The sequence below is a fragment of the Daucus carota genome, chromosome 9 (assembly GCF_001625215.2).
Source record: "Daucus carota subsp. sativus chromosome 9, DH1 v3.0, whole genome shotgun sequence".
NCBI lineage: Eukaryota > Viridiplantae > Streptophyta > Magnoliopsida > Apiales > Apiaceae > Daucus > Daucus carota.
In genome coordinates this window covers 2,100,538-2,118,959 of record NC_030389.2, presented here as the reverse complement: position 1 = coordinate 2,118,959, position 18,422 = coordinate 2,100,538, and the positions used below count along the sequence as shown (strand labels likewise).

The window sequence follows — 18,422 nt, the reverse complement described above, 5'->3', positions numbered from 1 at the left end:
ATTCATCAAATTTTATTTTTTAATCATGTCAAACTTCATGTCAAACTTCATGTATATAAATCACATCAAAATTTGTGAGCTCATTCTTTCATATTAAAATTTTATTTCTCTATCATTTGAAACTTCATTGATATAAATCATTTTAAAATATATAAAATCATTTTTAAAATATAATCCATAATATTGTTCTATCATATTAATACTTTTTGTTCAATATAAATTGTATATATTAAAAAATGATTTAAACACATAAATTAAAATAAATAAATTCTTATACCTTATTTATATTTAATAATAAATTTTATGTCATCATAGAACAGAGATATGGTAGAAGAAAAAAATAAATATAATAATATTTTATATTCTTAGAAATTATTATTTTAAAACTGTATTAAAACGAGAAAAACATTTTAGAATAGAAATTATATAAAAGTAAATGATAAAGCGAAAAAACCCGAATAATAATACTATATTTCAAGGTAAATCAACATCAGTTAAAAGCAGGCATTGATGTTACCACTCGTAAGAAGAAAATTTACAGTTGGATTTACTCCTGATACGATAGGACGATTGAGAATATATAGTAAAAAATAATAGAGATAGGAAGAGTGTTACTTTCTGCTGTCATTTTCTGTCACAATTAAAATTCAACAACTACCTGCAAAGTTTATACTTCCAAGCTAAATAAAACAAAAGATATTATTATTTAATAATTTAAACTTGCTAGTGATGACCAAACAACATTGTAGACTTGTAGCGATTCGGTTATGTGTATCAACAACCTCAATATTCTTGACCTATTGGCTATTACAATAATCCCTGACTTATTGATAGATACAAACACATACTCACAAGTTGAAACACTAGGCGGTAATATATATACCTGGTACATTTGTCTTTCGAGTAGGGTGGGTCCCATTTAATCCTAATCCGATTTACATCTCGTTGGATTGAAGAATTCATTTCGTTTAACTTCGAAATCGAGAATGAGTTAATGTGCCTCTTTGGCAACACGGACTTCCGACTTTTTCTACAAGAGGTCGACTTATACTCTTCTTGATCTGTTTGTTTAAAAAGTTAGAAGCACTTGTATGAAGTTGAGAATACTGAGACTGTTTGGACAAACTTAACAAGAGTGATTTTGTGCTTAAAGTAAAGATCTTTAAAGAAGTTAATTAAAAGTGAGAAGTAAATAAGCTAATAAAGTGTTTGGAAAAGAAGCAGAAACTCTGAGAGAGAACTTATCATTTTCATCTTTTTAAAAGTACTTCTACTTATTTACGCAAACAGATCAATAAAAGCAGAAGTTAGAAGCAGCTCCTGCTTTTTGAATACAAACATCTCCACTAACTTTTGTTTCAGAACTTCTACTTTTTTCCCAAACAATTTAATCACTCATATTAATTTGATTCGCACTTCTAGTCCTGTTCATTACTTCTAGAAAGAAGCACTGTCTTTAATCTTAATCAAACAGTCTCAATATTTCATAATTTTGGAATTTATGGACTTGGTTTGGAGATTTCCGGATTTTTATGTGAATAAATCATCAAATGAGAATGGTGAAAACAATTATTTGATATATTTTATCTTTGATTAAACTTTTTAGCAGACAAGGAAAATTAAAATATACATTTATTCGTTGTAGAAATGGGGATTCGGATTTAATCGGTGAAGACACAGAAAAATTAGTTGAAGGTTAATTGGTTAATCAAATTGATCCCAGATTTGTCTAGATAATTAATCAAATAATCAAAAATTTTAATCAATTCAACAAGTTACGGACATGGATTAATTAGTGATTAATCATGATTACTTACATATTTTTAAAATAATGATAATATTAAAAAGTAATTGTGGTCCTAAAAATGAACTTCGGTACCGGAAATGATAGGTGTGACTAGGGCTGATTATTCGGTAAAAACCGAACCGAATTACCGAAATAACCGAAATACCGAATAAGCTCAAAAAACATAACCGAATAGTGAACCGAATTAAATTCGGTTATTTTCTCGAACCGAAATTTTTATTTCGGTTAAAACCGAATACCGAAAAAAAAACCGAAATTTATAAAACTAAAAAAAAAAACATGAAATTGTTTGAGTTCCATTGAATTGACACCCAAATCAAAGGTGAGTTGAATTCAATGATTTCAACTGATTTCCCCAAATCAGTTACACCTACCTTAATCGATGAAGATGTATAAGATGCTGCGTGAAGACCGGAGAGAAAGAGGCTCAGTGATGCCATCGAAACCCAGAAGACAAGATTGTGGAAGATGCTGGATGCTAGTGACGAGTGAGGTCTGGTCAGTGAACTCTGGTGAGCGAGTCGGTGTGTTTTAACCTTTAATTGAACAAGAGATAGTATTAAGATGTATTGGAAAAATAAACTTTTATGTATATATATATATATATTTTTTTAATTTTAAATATTTCGGTTATTCGGTTTTTTCGGTTAATTCGGTGAAAAAACCGAAATACCGAAATACACAGAAAACCATAACCGAATTAAGAACCGAAATATTTCGGTTCGGTTAACCGAACCGAAATATTTCGGTAATTTCGGTTCGGTATTCGGTTAACCGAACCGAATGCTCAGCCCTAGGTGTGACCTTAAATCGCTAAAGTCTAAAGGAACAAGGGCTACAGATTAGTAGCAAAATCAGATTGGATACGTAGATGTGAAACTACGGGCTCATTTGTTAAATTTGAACGACAGTTTCTGAATGATTAAATTTCTGGATGATAAAAATTTCTGAACGCTGAATGAATAGATATTGTTTGATAAAAATTTTCTGAATAATAATGTAGATATATTATGTGATATTTAATTATTATTATTTTTGTTAAGAAATTGAATAAATAGTTATGCAATGCTATAATTAAAATCCTTTGTTATAATTAACTTCTTGCAAGAAGATTTAACGAAATTGAATAACATAGTTCCATGATAATATTTATGAGGTTCTTTTGATTAAAATTACTTGTTGTAAAAATGAAAAAATAAATCACGTATTTATATATTTAATTTAAAATAAAATTTTAATGAAAAATAATGCTCAAGCTCTAAATTGAGCAGAAGGAAAGAAAAACTGATGGGCATCGCATCACTCGTGACTGTCCTGGATCATCCAGCTTGCTTTTTATGCTTCTGCCATTCAGCTAAATTTTGGTGTCGTCCAGTAAAATTTTGTGTCGTCCAGCTAAGTATAGTTTGACAAATGATATGAATAGCAGGTGTCGTTCAGTTTGGTACCATTCTCCTGTTAACAAATGAGGCCTGCATAATTAAATTTATATTTTCCTCTTAATTGGTTGTATGCTAATTGTTCGGTAAGAAGAGGTCGAATAGCTAAAGCGCGGGGAATATTTATTTGGGTTAATGATACTATGGGTTTAAATGTTTAATATAGAATTAATACATTTTGTTTAATCCGTGATGGAGATTTACGCCCTGCTCCCGAGTTATAATTAGGGAGAAAAGCAAGTGAAAGTAAAGTAAAGTTACGTAACTTTCACTCCTGTTTGGGCTCCCAAGTTTTTTTTAAAGGAGCAAAACAAGTGAAAGCGGATGCAAATATAACATACTTTCACTTCAAAAATTTCACTCCAAAAATGAAAATGAAAACACTTGCATTCACTTGCTTTCTTTCTTAAAAAAACTCGGAAGCAGGCGGACTTGCGGTTATGCAAATAATTGATTCTGCTGCTCCGTGAAAGCATGAGTGTTGAGGAACTGAAATGCAAATACATGAGTAATTATGTTGAACATTTTGTGTCAAATGGGCTTGACAACTTGGAAGTAAAAAAGGGTTCAAGTCAGCCAGCAATCTAGTTTGGATACTGGTCCAGTCTGTCCAATCATAACTCATTTTAAGTAAGTTGTTTTTTTCAAAACTAGAGAGAGAGAGGGGGAGAGAGAGGGAGGGAGAGATGAGGGAGCGAGAGATTAAAAGTATTTTTATTACTTGGGAGGTTTATTACTTGGGAGATTAAAAGTGAAATATACTAGTCCTATAATCTAGGTAGTAAGTTTGTAGTGTTTAAGGATGTGTATCAAGATTTATTCATATACCATTGATCATTATGAAAATGTGTTTGTATCTAGTTGAGCACCAAATGAAGATTCAATGTTTAGCTCAAAAAGAGTTCAGAATATGCAAGTCTTAGAATATAAGCTTCAACCTTTTGCTGTATTATGCATTTTACCATGTAAACTTCCCACAACTCTACTGATTCGAAAGCCTTGTAAAATAAGTGCAAAATAAGTGCGACCATACTAGTGTCGAGTGTGTGCATGCAAGGTGTTCTTCGATCCCTGTTAACTTAGGAAGCGTCTCTTTCTATACACGCTTTGAACCTTCAGAATTATTCAAGATAAAGCACAGAACAATTACATGGTTAGCAGTCATTCTCATATATGATACATAGAAAACCCACACGATCTACAAAAACTGCAGAATGAAAATCCGTCATTGCTGTAGGACTTCGCTTGTTGTTTCTCTAAGTTGATGATTTCCGTATTTTGTTAGCTTATTTTAACAGTCCTACCCTTGTCAGGTTGTTGGTATATGGTTATGCTGTAACAAATGTGTTCTCAAACTACAGTACTTAACCTGTGTATAAATAAAGAGAAAAAATATATAATTAAAAGAGCACAACCACAAGTAATTAAAAACAAATGTGCCTTCTGAGCGGTGAAGCAGAAGACAACTCTCACCTGCATAGCTGCTAGCACGGACAAGAAATCTTTGCATTGTTCCAGTAAAGCTCGTTCTTTTCCACGCACTTGTGCAAGTTCAGCCACCAAGAAATTCAGTTCCTCCACCTAGATATAACAAGTTGGTTAGAAATCATCTGAGAATATCCAGAACAAGGCTAGGAAATTCAAATTTTTACCTTTTGTTTCTACAAAAAATCAGAAGTACGAAGAAAATAATATTCATGTAACATGATGGTAAGTGAAAATTTTGCAGAATGGAGTAGGATGGAATTTCTAGTATTGTATTCTAAGAAGATAATAAAGCTACAAGATTCGGATGAGACATTCAAAAGCTCCTTTCAGTTATCTTTTCTACTCGATCCAACTTATAATTTGAGGAATATACAGCTCACCCTTTAAGCAGAAACAAGCAATTGCATTATTACCATTAAGGTAAATATGTGAAGATCAGCCAGTATTGAGCGGCTTGATCCAATGATCACTATCTTACCAGTATATGTACTACAAAGAAGAAAGCTTTTGCTAGTTCTAACTGTTTTCTGTACCACAGAAGAACAAACATAAACCTAAAACACCTCCAAGAAGGCAATTGCATCTAGGTTTATTATACGCAGAACGAATTTAACAAATATATGATGACATTCAGAACATAAACTCTGGAAATCCAATTTTAATGCTCCTTGAAACTACTTTTCTTGAAGTTTATACATTGTTAGGTCAAGTGCTTGCAATAATAAAGCTGCATTACAAATGCTACTTGATTTGTATGCAGGAGTTCAATTAACTGAATCACAGGGATTGTGACATATGACACCATGTAGTTGGTCAACGTGCACACCAGAATAACTTTCAAGAAAGATGAAAAACAAACAATACTAGAGATATTTAATATTTGCAATAGCATGTTGGAAGTCAATGTACTACTTGACCGAGACAACAAGATGACCTGTAGGCAATTAGTTGCCAACTAAACCATATATTCTACTGCAAGCTTTTATTGTATGGGGTTGCTAATAAATACATCTAATTCTCTGAACTAAAATACTGAACAAAATTCAAGGAGTAAGAAGGATTTAAGAACGAAGAGTCAACAAAAATAGGGTGTGCACATATTTTGTGATGAAGTTTGTAAAGGAAAGTTGTAAAAAGGAGAATAGAGCATTCCTTCTCAAATCAGTGGTTTTAAGCTCTAGTTTATATTGCTAGGAATCGAATGGAATGCAGTAAGAAATGGAATTATAAACATATGCTGATAATATAGTCAGATTTCATTTACCCCAGCCAAACACAATATTACTACTAAGAACTTGGCAATCTTTTGCTTAGTAGTGCAACTGTGAGTGGAACTTAATGGAAAAACTATGTGTTTAGCTAAAGATAGAGCACAACTGGTCTAAAGACCAAAGTTTGAATTCTTTAATTAGAATTTAATTGACAAATGAAAAGATTTCAACAAAGAACACCAACTAAGAAAAAAATCAAAGGAGTAATGACCTTTAGAAATAATACATTATACATAATTTAATAAAAAAAAAAAACCGAACCACAGGATTACCTTTAACAAAAGTGAGCATATTGAGGACCCCATTGCCTGCATCACATCAACTGCTGAACTAACTGCTTCTTCCATACTATGAATGTCAGCCTGCAACATAAGAACAGTGGGATATCCTCAACATCGTTTATAAATTGTTATATGGCTGACGGCCTGACGTTCACATACAAGATACACTTGATGAAAAAAGAAAGTAAATCTGCAAATTAGAAATTGGCCTTACCAATGCTCCAACAACTGGAAGCCGAAGTGTGCTAGCCTTCAATGCTTCTATTGCTCCAAACAATGAAACAGCGTGGTCTGTATCCAGAGACGCCCAGTCTTCAAGAAACACCATCTGTAGTATCCCCAAGAAAGCATGGTAAATGCAATCAATTTACTTGAATTATCAAAAGAGGTACCAATCAAATAGATATCAAAAGATTCCTGACTACATACTGGGTATATAGAGTCTCGGAAATTTTACAAAATACATAGGCCATGTAATATTTCTCTCATGTATAACTAAGGACAGCTTATAAAATGCTTTATAGGAGTGTTTCCATACGATAAAAAAAATGAAAAAAATAAAATGTATTGATCGACCAAACATGTGTGAAACAGAAAAACAGAAGCTCGTCATGTAAAGTCGCCGTACAAAGCACTGAATCATGAAAAAGAACTCCTTTTCGTGATCATAAATGAACTACAATATTTCACAAAGCCTTAATGTTATTTGGTTGCTAGAAGTCTAAAGTTCAGCCAAATGGATTTATGGGAAAAGGTGAAAACTAGAAATTCCATCTACAAGAGTCGAATGAACGAATAAAGGGCTAGTGGATTGATATATCTAAGCATTAATAGAGATTGTGCAGATTTGTCATGTGGTAATAGAGTTCATGCATCAACAACATAAACATGTAGGCGTCATTTCATTTAAAATACAAGTACAGAAATGCGTGTATAAGACCACAACTTGGACTCTGAAACCTTGGTGCCAATGTTTTGCCACAGAGCTCTATGAATGGACTGAACAGCATCCTCTTAAACCGGTCATTTTTTGAAAAAGTTAGTCTGACAGCCAGCTCTTTATAAACTTTTTCCAGGGACCGTTGTTTAACAAGTATACAAAATTATTTTATAACAAGAAAGCAACAAATTTTTAGAAGCTCGTAAAATGACAAATACAATGATCCTATATTTTTCACACAGAAAAAAAATATTTCTTCTTTTCGGGTTTAAAGAAGACTAATATAGAGCATATAGAGATGCCGGGGAATAATAATTACCTGTCCTTTAAGGATGGAAGCTAATTTTAATTTCTGCTTCAGCAGCCGTAGTCTGTGCCTTCTTTTTGTGACAGAATCACGTAGATCTGAGATTGTTAGCCATGCATTCCATAGGTTTTTCTGGTAAAAGGAAAGGATTGAGTTAGTAAACCACTTGAAATGAATAAAAACTTATGCAACTGAAATACAACAATAGATTTTATAAAAAGTGGTTTCTTTAGGTCTAGAACAGCTACAAGTACTTGATTTAGTTATAAAAGATAAATTTAATCGATGTTACCTTTGTTAATATATCGTAGAAGTTTGATTTGGCTACAAGAACTTAATACTAGTAGAATACAACCACAAGAACTTTTCAAATAGAAGGATCATATTAATCTTGTTTTATCTTTATTCCTGAGACCCTCAACTTGAAACTAGCAAATTTATAAACTACATGACAAAACGACACAAAAAATTTGTGTTTGGAATGGCAGTTTGAGTACAAGCCGCGAAAGCACACAACTGAGATTTCATGTTGTGTTTGAGTTTACCCTTCGGGGACACGACACAACATGACACAAAGTACACGACATATTTAATCAAACAAAATAATAATTCATAAGATATTATAATAAAAATATTTACATTAAATATATTGATATTAATAGTAGAATTTTATATATTAAAAAGATATTAAATCAATTAATATATATAAATTAATTAATTATCAATATTTAGATATGTATGTGTTTGTGTTGTGTGTGTGTTAATACTGTTTTCTTTCATTTCATGTACATTTCGTATACTTTTGTGTCGTGTATAATATCATGTATTTTCATATACACAAAAGTTACGTGTCGTTTCATTTTTTTTGTGTCATGTTCGTATTTGGATTTCAGGTACACAAACCCATTTCATGTTGTGTTTAGGTTTGAATTTCAAGTATAAAACAAGACACGACACGAATTGCCAAGTCTACGGGCTTAACCATTCTTAAACCTCTCCTGTTAAACAACATAATCAGGTATGTGCAATCTACATCAAAAGCAAGGATTTATAGAGCAAAGTTTTAGATTTCCGCTGCCATAGTACTTCATTTACTCCTTGAATTTTATTGATCAATTAACTCAATCAATTGGTAGCAGAAGGATCGCTACAGACTAGGGGTGTGCATCAGAACAGAAATAAAACCGATGTCGATCCAAAACCATAAAAAGCCTGAGAAAAACCAAACCGGTGAACTGGTTCGAATCCGGTTTCTCTAACAGAGCAAATCAGCAAACCATAATAACCAAACCAATTTCATAATTTACATTATATACGTATGTGTATTCTTAGGTATTTAAGCCGATAAAGCCAGCAAGTGCTCCATAAATTTCAGTAATACAAACTTATTCCTTTAATATTGGTAGAGTACAACATGCAAGACAACATAGCTTGGTTCATGTCCCTTGCTAAATTCTACATTCTTAAATTTTTTAATATTTTATTTCTTTATTGATCTTAATTTACTGAGATTATTCTGTAATATGTAAAAGAATGTAGTCTATGAAAGTTGAAAATTATTGCTGAAGAAGCAAAGGCCTAACATATTAGTAAGTCACAAATGTTTGGGGTCTTTGATGTTGATTGTTCTAGTGTCTAGAAAAACCTAACTTTATTTTGTAAAATGTTATTGACTATGATATAAGTTGCACTATATTGTCCTGGCGGTTTTAAATATAAAAACTAACAATGCTTGCCCTTAATACAGACAGTTGGTATAGTCCAATCACTCAGCATCTAAAGTAGAATAACACTAAGGGTAGCAATCCAACAGTTGTAACAAAGGTTATACCATAGATACAAGGAAACGGGTATGCTGCCACGTACCGTGATCTAGATCGTTCGTACCCGATACGGTCGGAAACGCGAACGGAAACGTTCGGGGCCGCGACCCAGATCGCCGGAAGTGACGATCCGCAAGAACACACTTCATTCTTGTTCTGAACAATAGATCCATGTCTATGTCATATGATAAGTAATTTATTTTATCAATAAATGTGTACTTTTATTTGTTATTCAATATCTTTTTCTTTATAAAAAATTATAAATGTATAAATTATCAACTAAAATTGTATATTATAATGGAATTTATATATATGATTATAGAATTCTTTTTAAAAGGACCAATCGTACCCATACGTTCCATCGTACCTATACGTTCCATCGTACCAGATTCACTAAAACTAATGTTCCACGTACCCGATTTCGTTCCCCGTTTCGAATCGAATCCAGTCTTATGTAACTATGGGTTATACTATGACCTGAAGAACTTTCCAAAATACACCCAACTCAGATACATCATAGTATTAAAATTGTATAACAATATATATATTTCGTCATAGAGCTACATATGTAGGATCTACAAGAACACAATGTCTAATGCACAATGAGTAAGTGTATGACCCATGTAGTTCTTGTTCCTTAATTGAGGAAAAAGTGTAAGGCGGATGGAATAAGCTCTTGGAAATATAACCCATTAGCTCTTGCAAAGACGACTGGACCTAACTCAAGAAACTAGTGAAATTTGTATATGCTAAGCCTCCATGGTGCTTTATAAAGAATTTAAGAAGATCCATTAATATCTGGGATACTGGTGTAGTTGTTTGTTTAGTGTTTCTACTTGGATCCGCTCTGAAGTCTTGGACTTCAATAACATACCAAAGTCAGATTAGAAGAAAAGATTGCAACTTCAGCTGAGAAGGCCAGAAGTATTTCTGATTGAATTTAATAGAGTTAAAGAATGCACAAATTGATTAAACTAGGGAACTACAAGTAAGACAAAGTTCTCAGAATTAAAGGATGCAGCCAGTCTAAACTTATTAATACATAATCATATTCGAAACTCATAATGTATAATTGACAATTATAGCATGTTTGATTCTTTGAATATGTATTACTTAATGGAATGTTCCGCAGGGCTACCTGGTTAGTTTGTTTTTTTGCCATTATACAAGAATGTTAACATTATGCCAGTGCCCCTCAGATGTAGCATATTATCAGTCATAAAAAAGCTTCACACAAATTGGCAAGCACTTGTGCACAAGATCCTTTAAGGTATATTTATTCAATGATAACCCTCTGAAGTTAGAGCTACTCTATTCTAAATGGTTCACCCTCATCATTTACCAGGTAAATTAAATTAGCAGAACATAGAGAGGCGGTTTGGTATTATTAATTACAGCAGGTATACAGGTTGAATAAAGAAGATAAAACAAAAGAACGTATACTCTAAATTGCCTACCTCTGCTCTGCGTTTCTGCACCAACAATGTAGCTTCTATCCTAGCATTTACAAAGCGCCACTGCAATTGTCGGTTATACAGAAGCCTCAAGAGATGAGCATCAACTAAACGATTTTCCCCTACTTTCCCCCTTCGGACATCAACACTAAAACTGAGAACTGAGGGTGTTTCAGTGAAATGACTACTAATGGTACTGCTAACTGACTGTCGGACCCGAGATGGACTAATCATCCCCCTTGAAGGCGATGATGCGACAGATGTGATAAGCTTACTTGGTGATGCAGGTCTAATACCTCCTCGATTAGGGGATGCCATTGTGCGTGGTGATGATAACTGACTGTCACTTTGGAACTTTTTTGACTGAATAAACTTTGGCGGGACTCCCAATTTTGAACCAGGACTTGTTGATAATGGTGAACCAGGATCCTGCAACCTCCTCAACCGGCTGTTAGTTTCTTGCCAAAACCTTGCTGATGCAACAATTCCACGAGGCCCGTTACGTCCAAGGGGTACCCCATTGCATTCTTGCATTCCTGAGGTGCTACTTGAAGAAACACTATCTGTATCTGATGTAGTAAGATCAGAAGCCACAGATGAAATATTAAGTGAATTTCGATTTGGTTGTTGTTCAACAACTGACTTTAGAACCTCCGCATTGCCCAAATCAAGACTTAATCTACCATCAAAAGATGCCCTCCTCTCGCCATTCATCGACTGCTGAAGTGCCCTTACAACATTTCCGGATCCAATTAGCTTACTATTTAGGTCACTATTACAATCCGCACTCCTGTATAAAGGATTCGGTTGTCTGCTTCTAGCAGGCCACCTATGCTGGTCAGTTGGTCTAGAATTCTCCACTTGATCTCCGCCACCATCAGGCTTACCCTTCACTGGAGTATTACTCCTCTTCCTTTCCGGTGTACCCTTCCTCACATTACTCTTATTAGGTGAAGCTGGAGTAACTTTAGTCTTACTAATAGGAAGCGAAAATGCCTCCCCTTGAAACGATACAGATAAACTCCTAGTAGAAGTCACCAGCATTTTACTAGCAGCTGAAACTTCACTAACATTCCCTACTTTAGATTCAAGATCCTGCCTAAAGGGTCTCCTCCGGTCCACGGAAACCGACCTTTTAGGCAACACACCAGGACTATGACTACCTGAACTACTTGTACTATTTCTCGAAACCAAAGGAGATGCACACCTTCTCAAAGATGATGTAGAAACTGAAGAACTAGAACTTGAAGGTGAAGGGGTCAAATATCTTGAAGCAACTTGCCTCAATTTAGGTTTTCTAGGGTTAATTCCATTATCTTTCTCAAGGGGCCTTCTTGAATTATCACTAACTGGACTTGCTTTATTGTTTCTTGATGAGTTACTTGAAACTACTTCAGAAATTGTAGCTACCATCATTACTTAAACCACAAAAACACATACAAAAACAGCACAGATTTGAGTACTTACCTCACATTATCATCACAAAATGCACTTACCCATGAGCCCAATCTCTGCAAAAAGCCTGCAAATTCTCAAGATTTTGCAGCAAAACTCAAAATCACTTGATGGGTATTTCAAAGATCTCACCTTTTTCAAAATTCTATGCTTGTAATTTAAGCACACACAAGAGAATGTCAGTGTGTGTGCTTGTGAGTGAGAGAAAGTGACTGCAAATAACACACTATAGATACAAATTTAGGTGAGTATTTGAGGTACTATTATCAATCTTTGGACAAGCTTTACGTTAACTAAATCACCATTTTTATGTATCCTATAATCATAATCATACACTCATAATCATACACTTCAAATACATGTAGATAAATTTTTATATCATTTTCAACAAATATTCTTGAAATGTTTTTTTAAATATATTCAAAAACAAAATTAATTAATCTTTTCTCGAGATTGTTGTATTGTTATTTTAATGTGTTGGGTTTTTTATAGAGAAAAAGTTGATTTTGGACCATTAAAGTAGTTATAACTTGGTTATAAGTAGAGCTTGATGGGAGTGTTACAACTCTAAGTGGGCCCACATGTCAAGTCTTCTCTTAATCAAACTGTGGGGTCATATAATTGACCTGGGTTGGGTCCAAATTTTTTCCATTTTAATCTTGGCATAATAGAAGTTTAGAATCAGAATCCACAAATTATTTTTGGTTTAGTCATAGTAGTGAAATTGTTTTCCAAGTAAAGTCCAAGCATTATTGGGCATGGACCATTTCTCATTGACTTGTGATTGCTTGAGAGGTCATAGAATTATTATTTGTGATCAATATGACACATTTTGTGTGCCACCACCTTTATATATATAATTTTTCTAAAGATTTAGAATTTAAAATTGTGAAGTAGACATGTTCTGAATTTGTTGAATTTTTGATATGAAATCGAATAATAAATTAACTTTTCATGAATAATACAGAATTGATAGAGTTAGAGGTTTTTTGACTGAGCTTATATGCTCAACTTCTCAATTTATAAGTCAAAACAGCTTATTTATATCGTTTATGTAACGAACTTATAAATCAATTTTCGATTTATAATTCACAATTGAAAAATGAAAATCCTAACTTCCATAAATCAGAAGAAGATACATACCTGCAACTGCCTTGTAAGCTGCTAAGATACAACCTAAGGCCTGCCAATTGCTGCTAATAATATATTCCAAGGTACGCACTTTTTCTTATGTCTACGATATATTATTTGATTCATAGGATGGACCCTTAAATTTGATTTTTGTTACTTCTCATGCTAGTTGTACGCATTCTCATTTTTCCAGATTTGACTTTGTTCTTGATTGTTTCTTTAATGTTCTTGCTGAACAATGATTTTTTAATAAGATTCGATATATTAGTGATAACCTCATCGTCTCCTAAAATTTTGTGCAAATATTTGTGTGATATATGTTTCATCTCATTTTACCCATTCACTTCGGAAACAATATAAGAAATATTGGTTACAGGGTAATATAAATTATCCTAAAATTATTTTCAAATTATTTTTCCACATGACTGATTTAATTAGATTATTTATGTGTATACAGACAGAGAGTTTTATATCAAAGGGGCCACTCGTTCTGTCCAAAAATCTCACCTAAACCACCCATTTAAAAACCATATCATGTATACCACTAAATTGAGTATATATATCATTCCGTTTGATGACGTCATGATAATTGACAGAGAACGTTAAGTTTTTAAACTTTCCGTCCCAATTCAAACTTGAGGGGTCGGATTAATGATCTCCCAAATTCATTTTATCCCGAATGAATAGTTTAATTAGGGTTTTTATTCTACTTACACATTTTTATTAGGTTGACGTTGACCCGATTAATCTATTTAATTTATCTTTTTTTTTCTAGACGCCATGTCGGATGCATGACGGAAGCAGTGTTTATGAACACGTCAACTTTGAATTGGGACAGAAAGTTTAAAAACTTAACATTTTCTGTCAATTACCATAACATCATCAAACGGAATGATATAGATACTCAATTTAGTGGTTTAAATGATATGATTTTTTAATGGGTGGTCTAGGTGAGATTTTTGGGCAGAATGAGTGGCCCTTTTGATATAAAACCCATACAGATAGTCCCATTATTTATTAACGTGGGTGTAATTAATCACACATTGCCAAATAGATTTGGAAAAAAAACTTGAAAACAAATTTTGAGGTACTTACTCCCTCTGTCTCGATATATAAGTACCTTCTGACTTTTGACTAGTCAAATTAACTATACTTTGATTGAAATTTATAGATATTATATAACTGAAAATAAAATTAAAAAAATATCATCACAAGGTAAATCAAGTTAATAAGTGGATTTTATATCCACTTGGAACGTCTTCGTTTCGACTTAAATTGATGATTCGGTCTCAAGAATGAGTGGTATTTGGTCCCTGGGGGCGCCCTGGGGGAACCCCGGGAGCGCGCCCGCGCCCTGGAGCGGAGCGCCCGCGCTCTGAGCCAACCCTATGGCGCGCCCGCCTCCCGCGCCGTCTGCGGCGCGCCCGCCCCGCGTCTTGAAAGGAAAAAAGGCCTGTTGTGTCCCAGTTTGAATGGGCTGCTGAACCGGCCCACTTAGGGCACTTAAACATGGATTTTGCAAGGGAAAAGAAGCCCTAATCAGTTAGGAGAGAGCACAAGACGGCTACAAGGAAGAAGGCCTAGTCTACATAGTTTTCTTTGTATTCTTATAAGGATGCGATACTTTTGGATGCTTGTTTCAGATTTGTTCTCTAAACCCTAATACTTTAATATTCTCTTGTAGTATTCAGAACCTTATTCCTATCATGTTTACATTTGAACCCATGATGACTAGGGCTGAGCAAACGGTCGGTTCGGTCGAAAACCGAACCGAACCGAACTAACCGAAAACCGAACTTTCAGATTTTTTGAAACCGAACCGAACCGTAGTTACCATTAAAACCGAACCGAACCGAACCGAAATTACTTCGGTTATTTCGGTTCGGTTCGGTTTAAACCGAACTTTATATAAAAAAAAAAATCAAGCACAGATAGAAAAAAAGCATAAAAAAAAGATACAATTAAAGTCATAAATATTCTGCATAAAGTCATAAACTTCCATAGCAAATAGCAATACAGTAGCCATACTTGAATGTTTAATACAGTAGCAATTCAAGTCTATTACACTTGAATGTTAAATACTTAAACTTAAGTCTTAATGAAAAAAACTAAAAAGTGAAAACATGGCCAGCTGCAACTCCTCTGGTTCTCTTCACCAATGACCAATACATGACATTTCAGAAAATCATCTGCATTTAAAAAACAAAAAAAAGACACATGTATTAATAGGCTGGATGACAGAACAAGTGCTGTGAACAGGGGGATATGAATTGTGTGATGAAGCAAGAACTGGGGAATATATTTATAAATGCCTTGAAGGGTTTGAAATCAATTTTTGGTATACATTAAACTGCTAAACATAACCTGGTATCAATACAAACAAACAGCAGAGCATACAAACCAGAGAGCAGATTCATTACCAAAAACATTGGTCCTCTTCAGGCTTCACCAATCCATGACATTTCACAAATTCATCTGCATTTGAAAAACAAAAAATAAGATGTATTAATTGGCTGGAGCTGGACAGAGTGGACAGAATGCATACAAACCAAAACCAGAGAGCAGCAGAGCATACAAGAAACTAAACGAATAGTAAATAAGCAAAGGCAGTGAATATGATTACCATTCCATGTCCAGGTCTATAGTATTAGCTTGAGCAAACTCCTTTAATGAAAGGGCAGAAAATACTGCAAAATATGTCAAAATCACACATTAATTCAATTGCACATGAAGGCAAACTATCAATTACAAGCCAATGAAATGCAAAATGAAATTTACATATATAATATACCTTCTTCAAATTTCTCAAGATCGTTTATGTCTTCCTCAATAGTTTTTGGACGTTTGGCTCCTCGCAACCAATCTTGAGCACAAATCAAACCCTCCACAATTTTTGGAGTCAAAGAACTCCTATAACAATCAAGAACTCTTCCACCCGTACTAAAAGCGGATTCCGATGCTACGGTAGAAATGGGAATTGCTAGTACATCACGAGCAAGTTGTGAGAGAATGGGAAATCTACTTGAATTAACTTTCCACCATTTCAAAATATCAAACTCATCATCATTTTTTGTAACAAACACACTCTCTCTTAGATAAATATCCAATTCACACTTGGATTCTACTTCTCCACTAGCCATTTTTTGCCTCATGAATCTAGCTCCCAAAGAAGATGCCCGTGAAGATGTTGAATGGAGGCTTGAGGTGTTACTTGAAGGTTGACCTTGTTGATTGGTTTGGGTGGTTTGAGGTTGAGAAGTCCTCTTATATTCCTCAAATAACTCTCTTATCACTAAACTTGTATCATTTGCCAACTTCCAACCAACTTCTTTTCCATATTCCTCACCAAGTGCAAACTCAATAAACTCTAATTTGTATCTAGGATCAACAACAACCGCAACATATATGAGTTTGTTCATTTTATGCACATCACCCCAATATTTGTCATATTTTTCTTTCATTCTCTCACCCATTAAACTCACATCAATATCATCACTCTTCATCCAATCTTTCAATAAATAATTGACCGTGCTAATCTCATGATAGAATATATTAGATGTGACATACAAAGAACCCGAAATTCTAATAGTAAGTTCATAAAAATGAACCAAGATATCAACCATCCTTCTAACATTAGCCCAATCCCAAGTTGTAGGCACCCCATTGGCCTCATTAAGCTCACTAGCAAAGTATGGATCCATGCTTTCAAATAACTCAAATGCTTTTTGAAGTTTTTGAGCAACACTTAGCAAGTGGTTGAGTAGTTTGCATGAAATCCTTAAAACCCTCCCCCTCAACAAACCTAAAAGGAAGTTCATCAATAATGATCATGGAAGCTAATTTGTGTCTAGAAGCTTTTTGATCAAAACGCCATTTTTTAAGAAGATCACTCCCACCTACGGATTGAATAGATAATTGTGTTTGTTTTGATTCACCGCTAAGTGGAAGTTTATTGCACGTTTTAAGGTGAGCACGAAGACTAGAGGTGCCATTCTTACTAGGATCACTATAGTACTCTTTATCACAATAATTGCACCTTGATTTTAGAGAGCCCTCCGCGTCCGTGAACTTTGTGAAATGATCCCACACATCCGACCTCTTATCAATGGGCTTCCTTTTCCTCTTCGCGGAACTTGCTTGAGTTTGAGTATTTGTATTAGCCTCGTTGTCGTTGGAATCCTTCATTTCTATCTCGGGTTGAAGTGGAAGTTGTGACATCTTCAAAACTGAAAAAAGAAAGTGAAATATCATTAAGCATCTGCAAGAACAGGGGCTGAGCACCTACTGATATGTTCAAAATTTAACCATAAACCTAGCCTAATTAAGAAATAAATTAAAAACAACCAAACAAGAATCGAAATAAGATTGAGATTTGAGAATCAAATTAAACACCCATTATCCACATTCCACTGGCCATTGAAGTATCAAAGATTCGAAATAACTAAAAAAGTATCAAACTCGAACTAAACATAATCGAACTAGACTAAGTTAATTATTCAAATACCTGAACTCGGATTTCGGAAGTAGAAGTCTCGACTCTCGACTTTCGAACTTGCAGCTTGAATCGGAACTTGCAATCTGAATCGGAACTTGAAGTCAGGTTGAAGTCGGATTTCAGAAGTAGAAGTAGAAGGTTGTAATGCAATCTGAATCGGAAGTCGGAACTTGAGGTCACGGCGCAAGGCGCGGGCGGTGGGTGATAGCAGATGGGTAGAGTCGTAGAGATTTAGGAATTAGGTCAGAAGAGTTAACGGGTAAGACTTAAGAGTAAATTATCTGTAATGTATATTAATATTATTTATATTATATATTATATATAAATATAATTTTAAAAAATATATATATAAAAACTTCGGTTATTTCGGTTAAACCGAAGTTTTGTTTTTCTGAAACCGGACCGAACCGAACTTTTAGTTCGGTTATAACCGAAAACCGAACTAACCGGAGTTTTCAAAAATTTCAAACCAAACCGAACCGAAATTGTACGGTTCGGTTCGGTTAGTTCGGTTTGGTTCGGTTTTGCTCA

At 34.1% G+C, this 18,422-nt stretch overlaps 2 protein-coding genes across 4 annotated transcripts; both read right to left on the bottom strand.

The window, feature by feature from the left end:
- Window positions 1–4,232: 4,232 nt before the first annotated feature.
- Window positions 4,233–12,543, bottom strand: LOC108200379 (QWRF motif-containing protein 2). Of its 2 annotated transcripts, XM_017368504.2 has the most exons (7): window positions 12,398–12,534; window positions 10,814–12,321; window positions 7,546–7,665; window positions 6,501–6,614; window positions 6,278–6,367; window positions 4,720–4,827; window positions 4,380–4,615 (listed from the first exon to the last, which is right to left on the bottom strand). In XM_017368504.2, the coding sequence occupies exons 2-7, from the start codon at window positions 12,224–12,226 to the stop codon at window positions 4,556–4,558; spliced, it is 1,905 nt and encodes a 634-aa protein (XP_017223993.1). In that variant the 5' UTR covers window positions 12,227–12,321; window positions 12,398–12,534; the 3' UTR covers window positions 4,380–4,555. The 2 variants fall into 2 exon arrangements, with proteins under 2 accessions (XP_063940935.1, XP_017223993.1); XM_064084865.1 differs by having other exon boundaries at window positions 4,233–4,615; window positions 10,814–12,543.
- A 2,812-nt stretch (window positions 12,544–15,355) lies between these two features.
- Window positions 15,356–18,422, bottom strand: LOC108202109 (zinc finger BED domain-containing protein RICESLEEPER 2-like). Of its 2 annotated transcripts, XR_010287483.1 has the most exons (5): window positions 17,901–18,422; window positions 16,188–17,622; window positions 16,020–16,083; window positions 15,817–15,871; window positions 15,358–15,585 (listed from the first exon to the last, which is right to left on the bottom strand). XR_010287483.1 is itself a non-coding variant. In XM_064084234.1 (4 exons), coding segments are annotated over exons 2-4 (1,092 nt in total). In that variant the 5' UTR covers window positions 17,215–17,622; window positions 17,901–18,422; the 3' UTR covers window positions 15,356–15,870. The 2 variants fall into 2 exon arrangements, 1 of the variants encoding a protein (XP_063940304.1); XM_064084234.1 differs by having other exon boundaries at window positions 15,356–15,871.

Excerpts from the sequence above, each read along its gene's own strand:
- LOC108202109 (XM_064084234.1), bottom strand. The coding sequence starts at position 17,214 with ATGAACTTCCTTTTAGGTTTGTTGAGGGGGAGGGTTTTAAGGATTTCA. Across the intron at positions 16,084-16,187 it reads TCTTGAGAAATTTGAAGAAG|TATTTTCTGCCCTTTCATTA; the intron begins GTATATTATATA and ends CATATTTTGCAG.
- LOC108200379 (XM_064084865.1), bottom strand. The coding sequence starts at position 12,226 with ATGATGGTAGCTACAATTTCTGAAGTAGTTTCAAGTAACTCATCAAGA. Across the intron at positions 7,666-10,813 it reads TGCAGAAACGCAGAGCAGAG|AAAAACCTATGGAATGCATG; the intron begins GTAGGCAATTTA and ends TCCTTTTACCAG. Across the intron at positions 4,616-4,719 it reads CCGTGCTAGCAGCTATGCAG|GTTAAGTACTGTAGTTTGAG; the intron begins GTGAGAGTTGTC and ends ATTTATACACAG.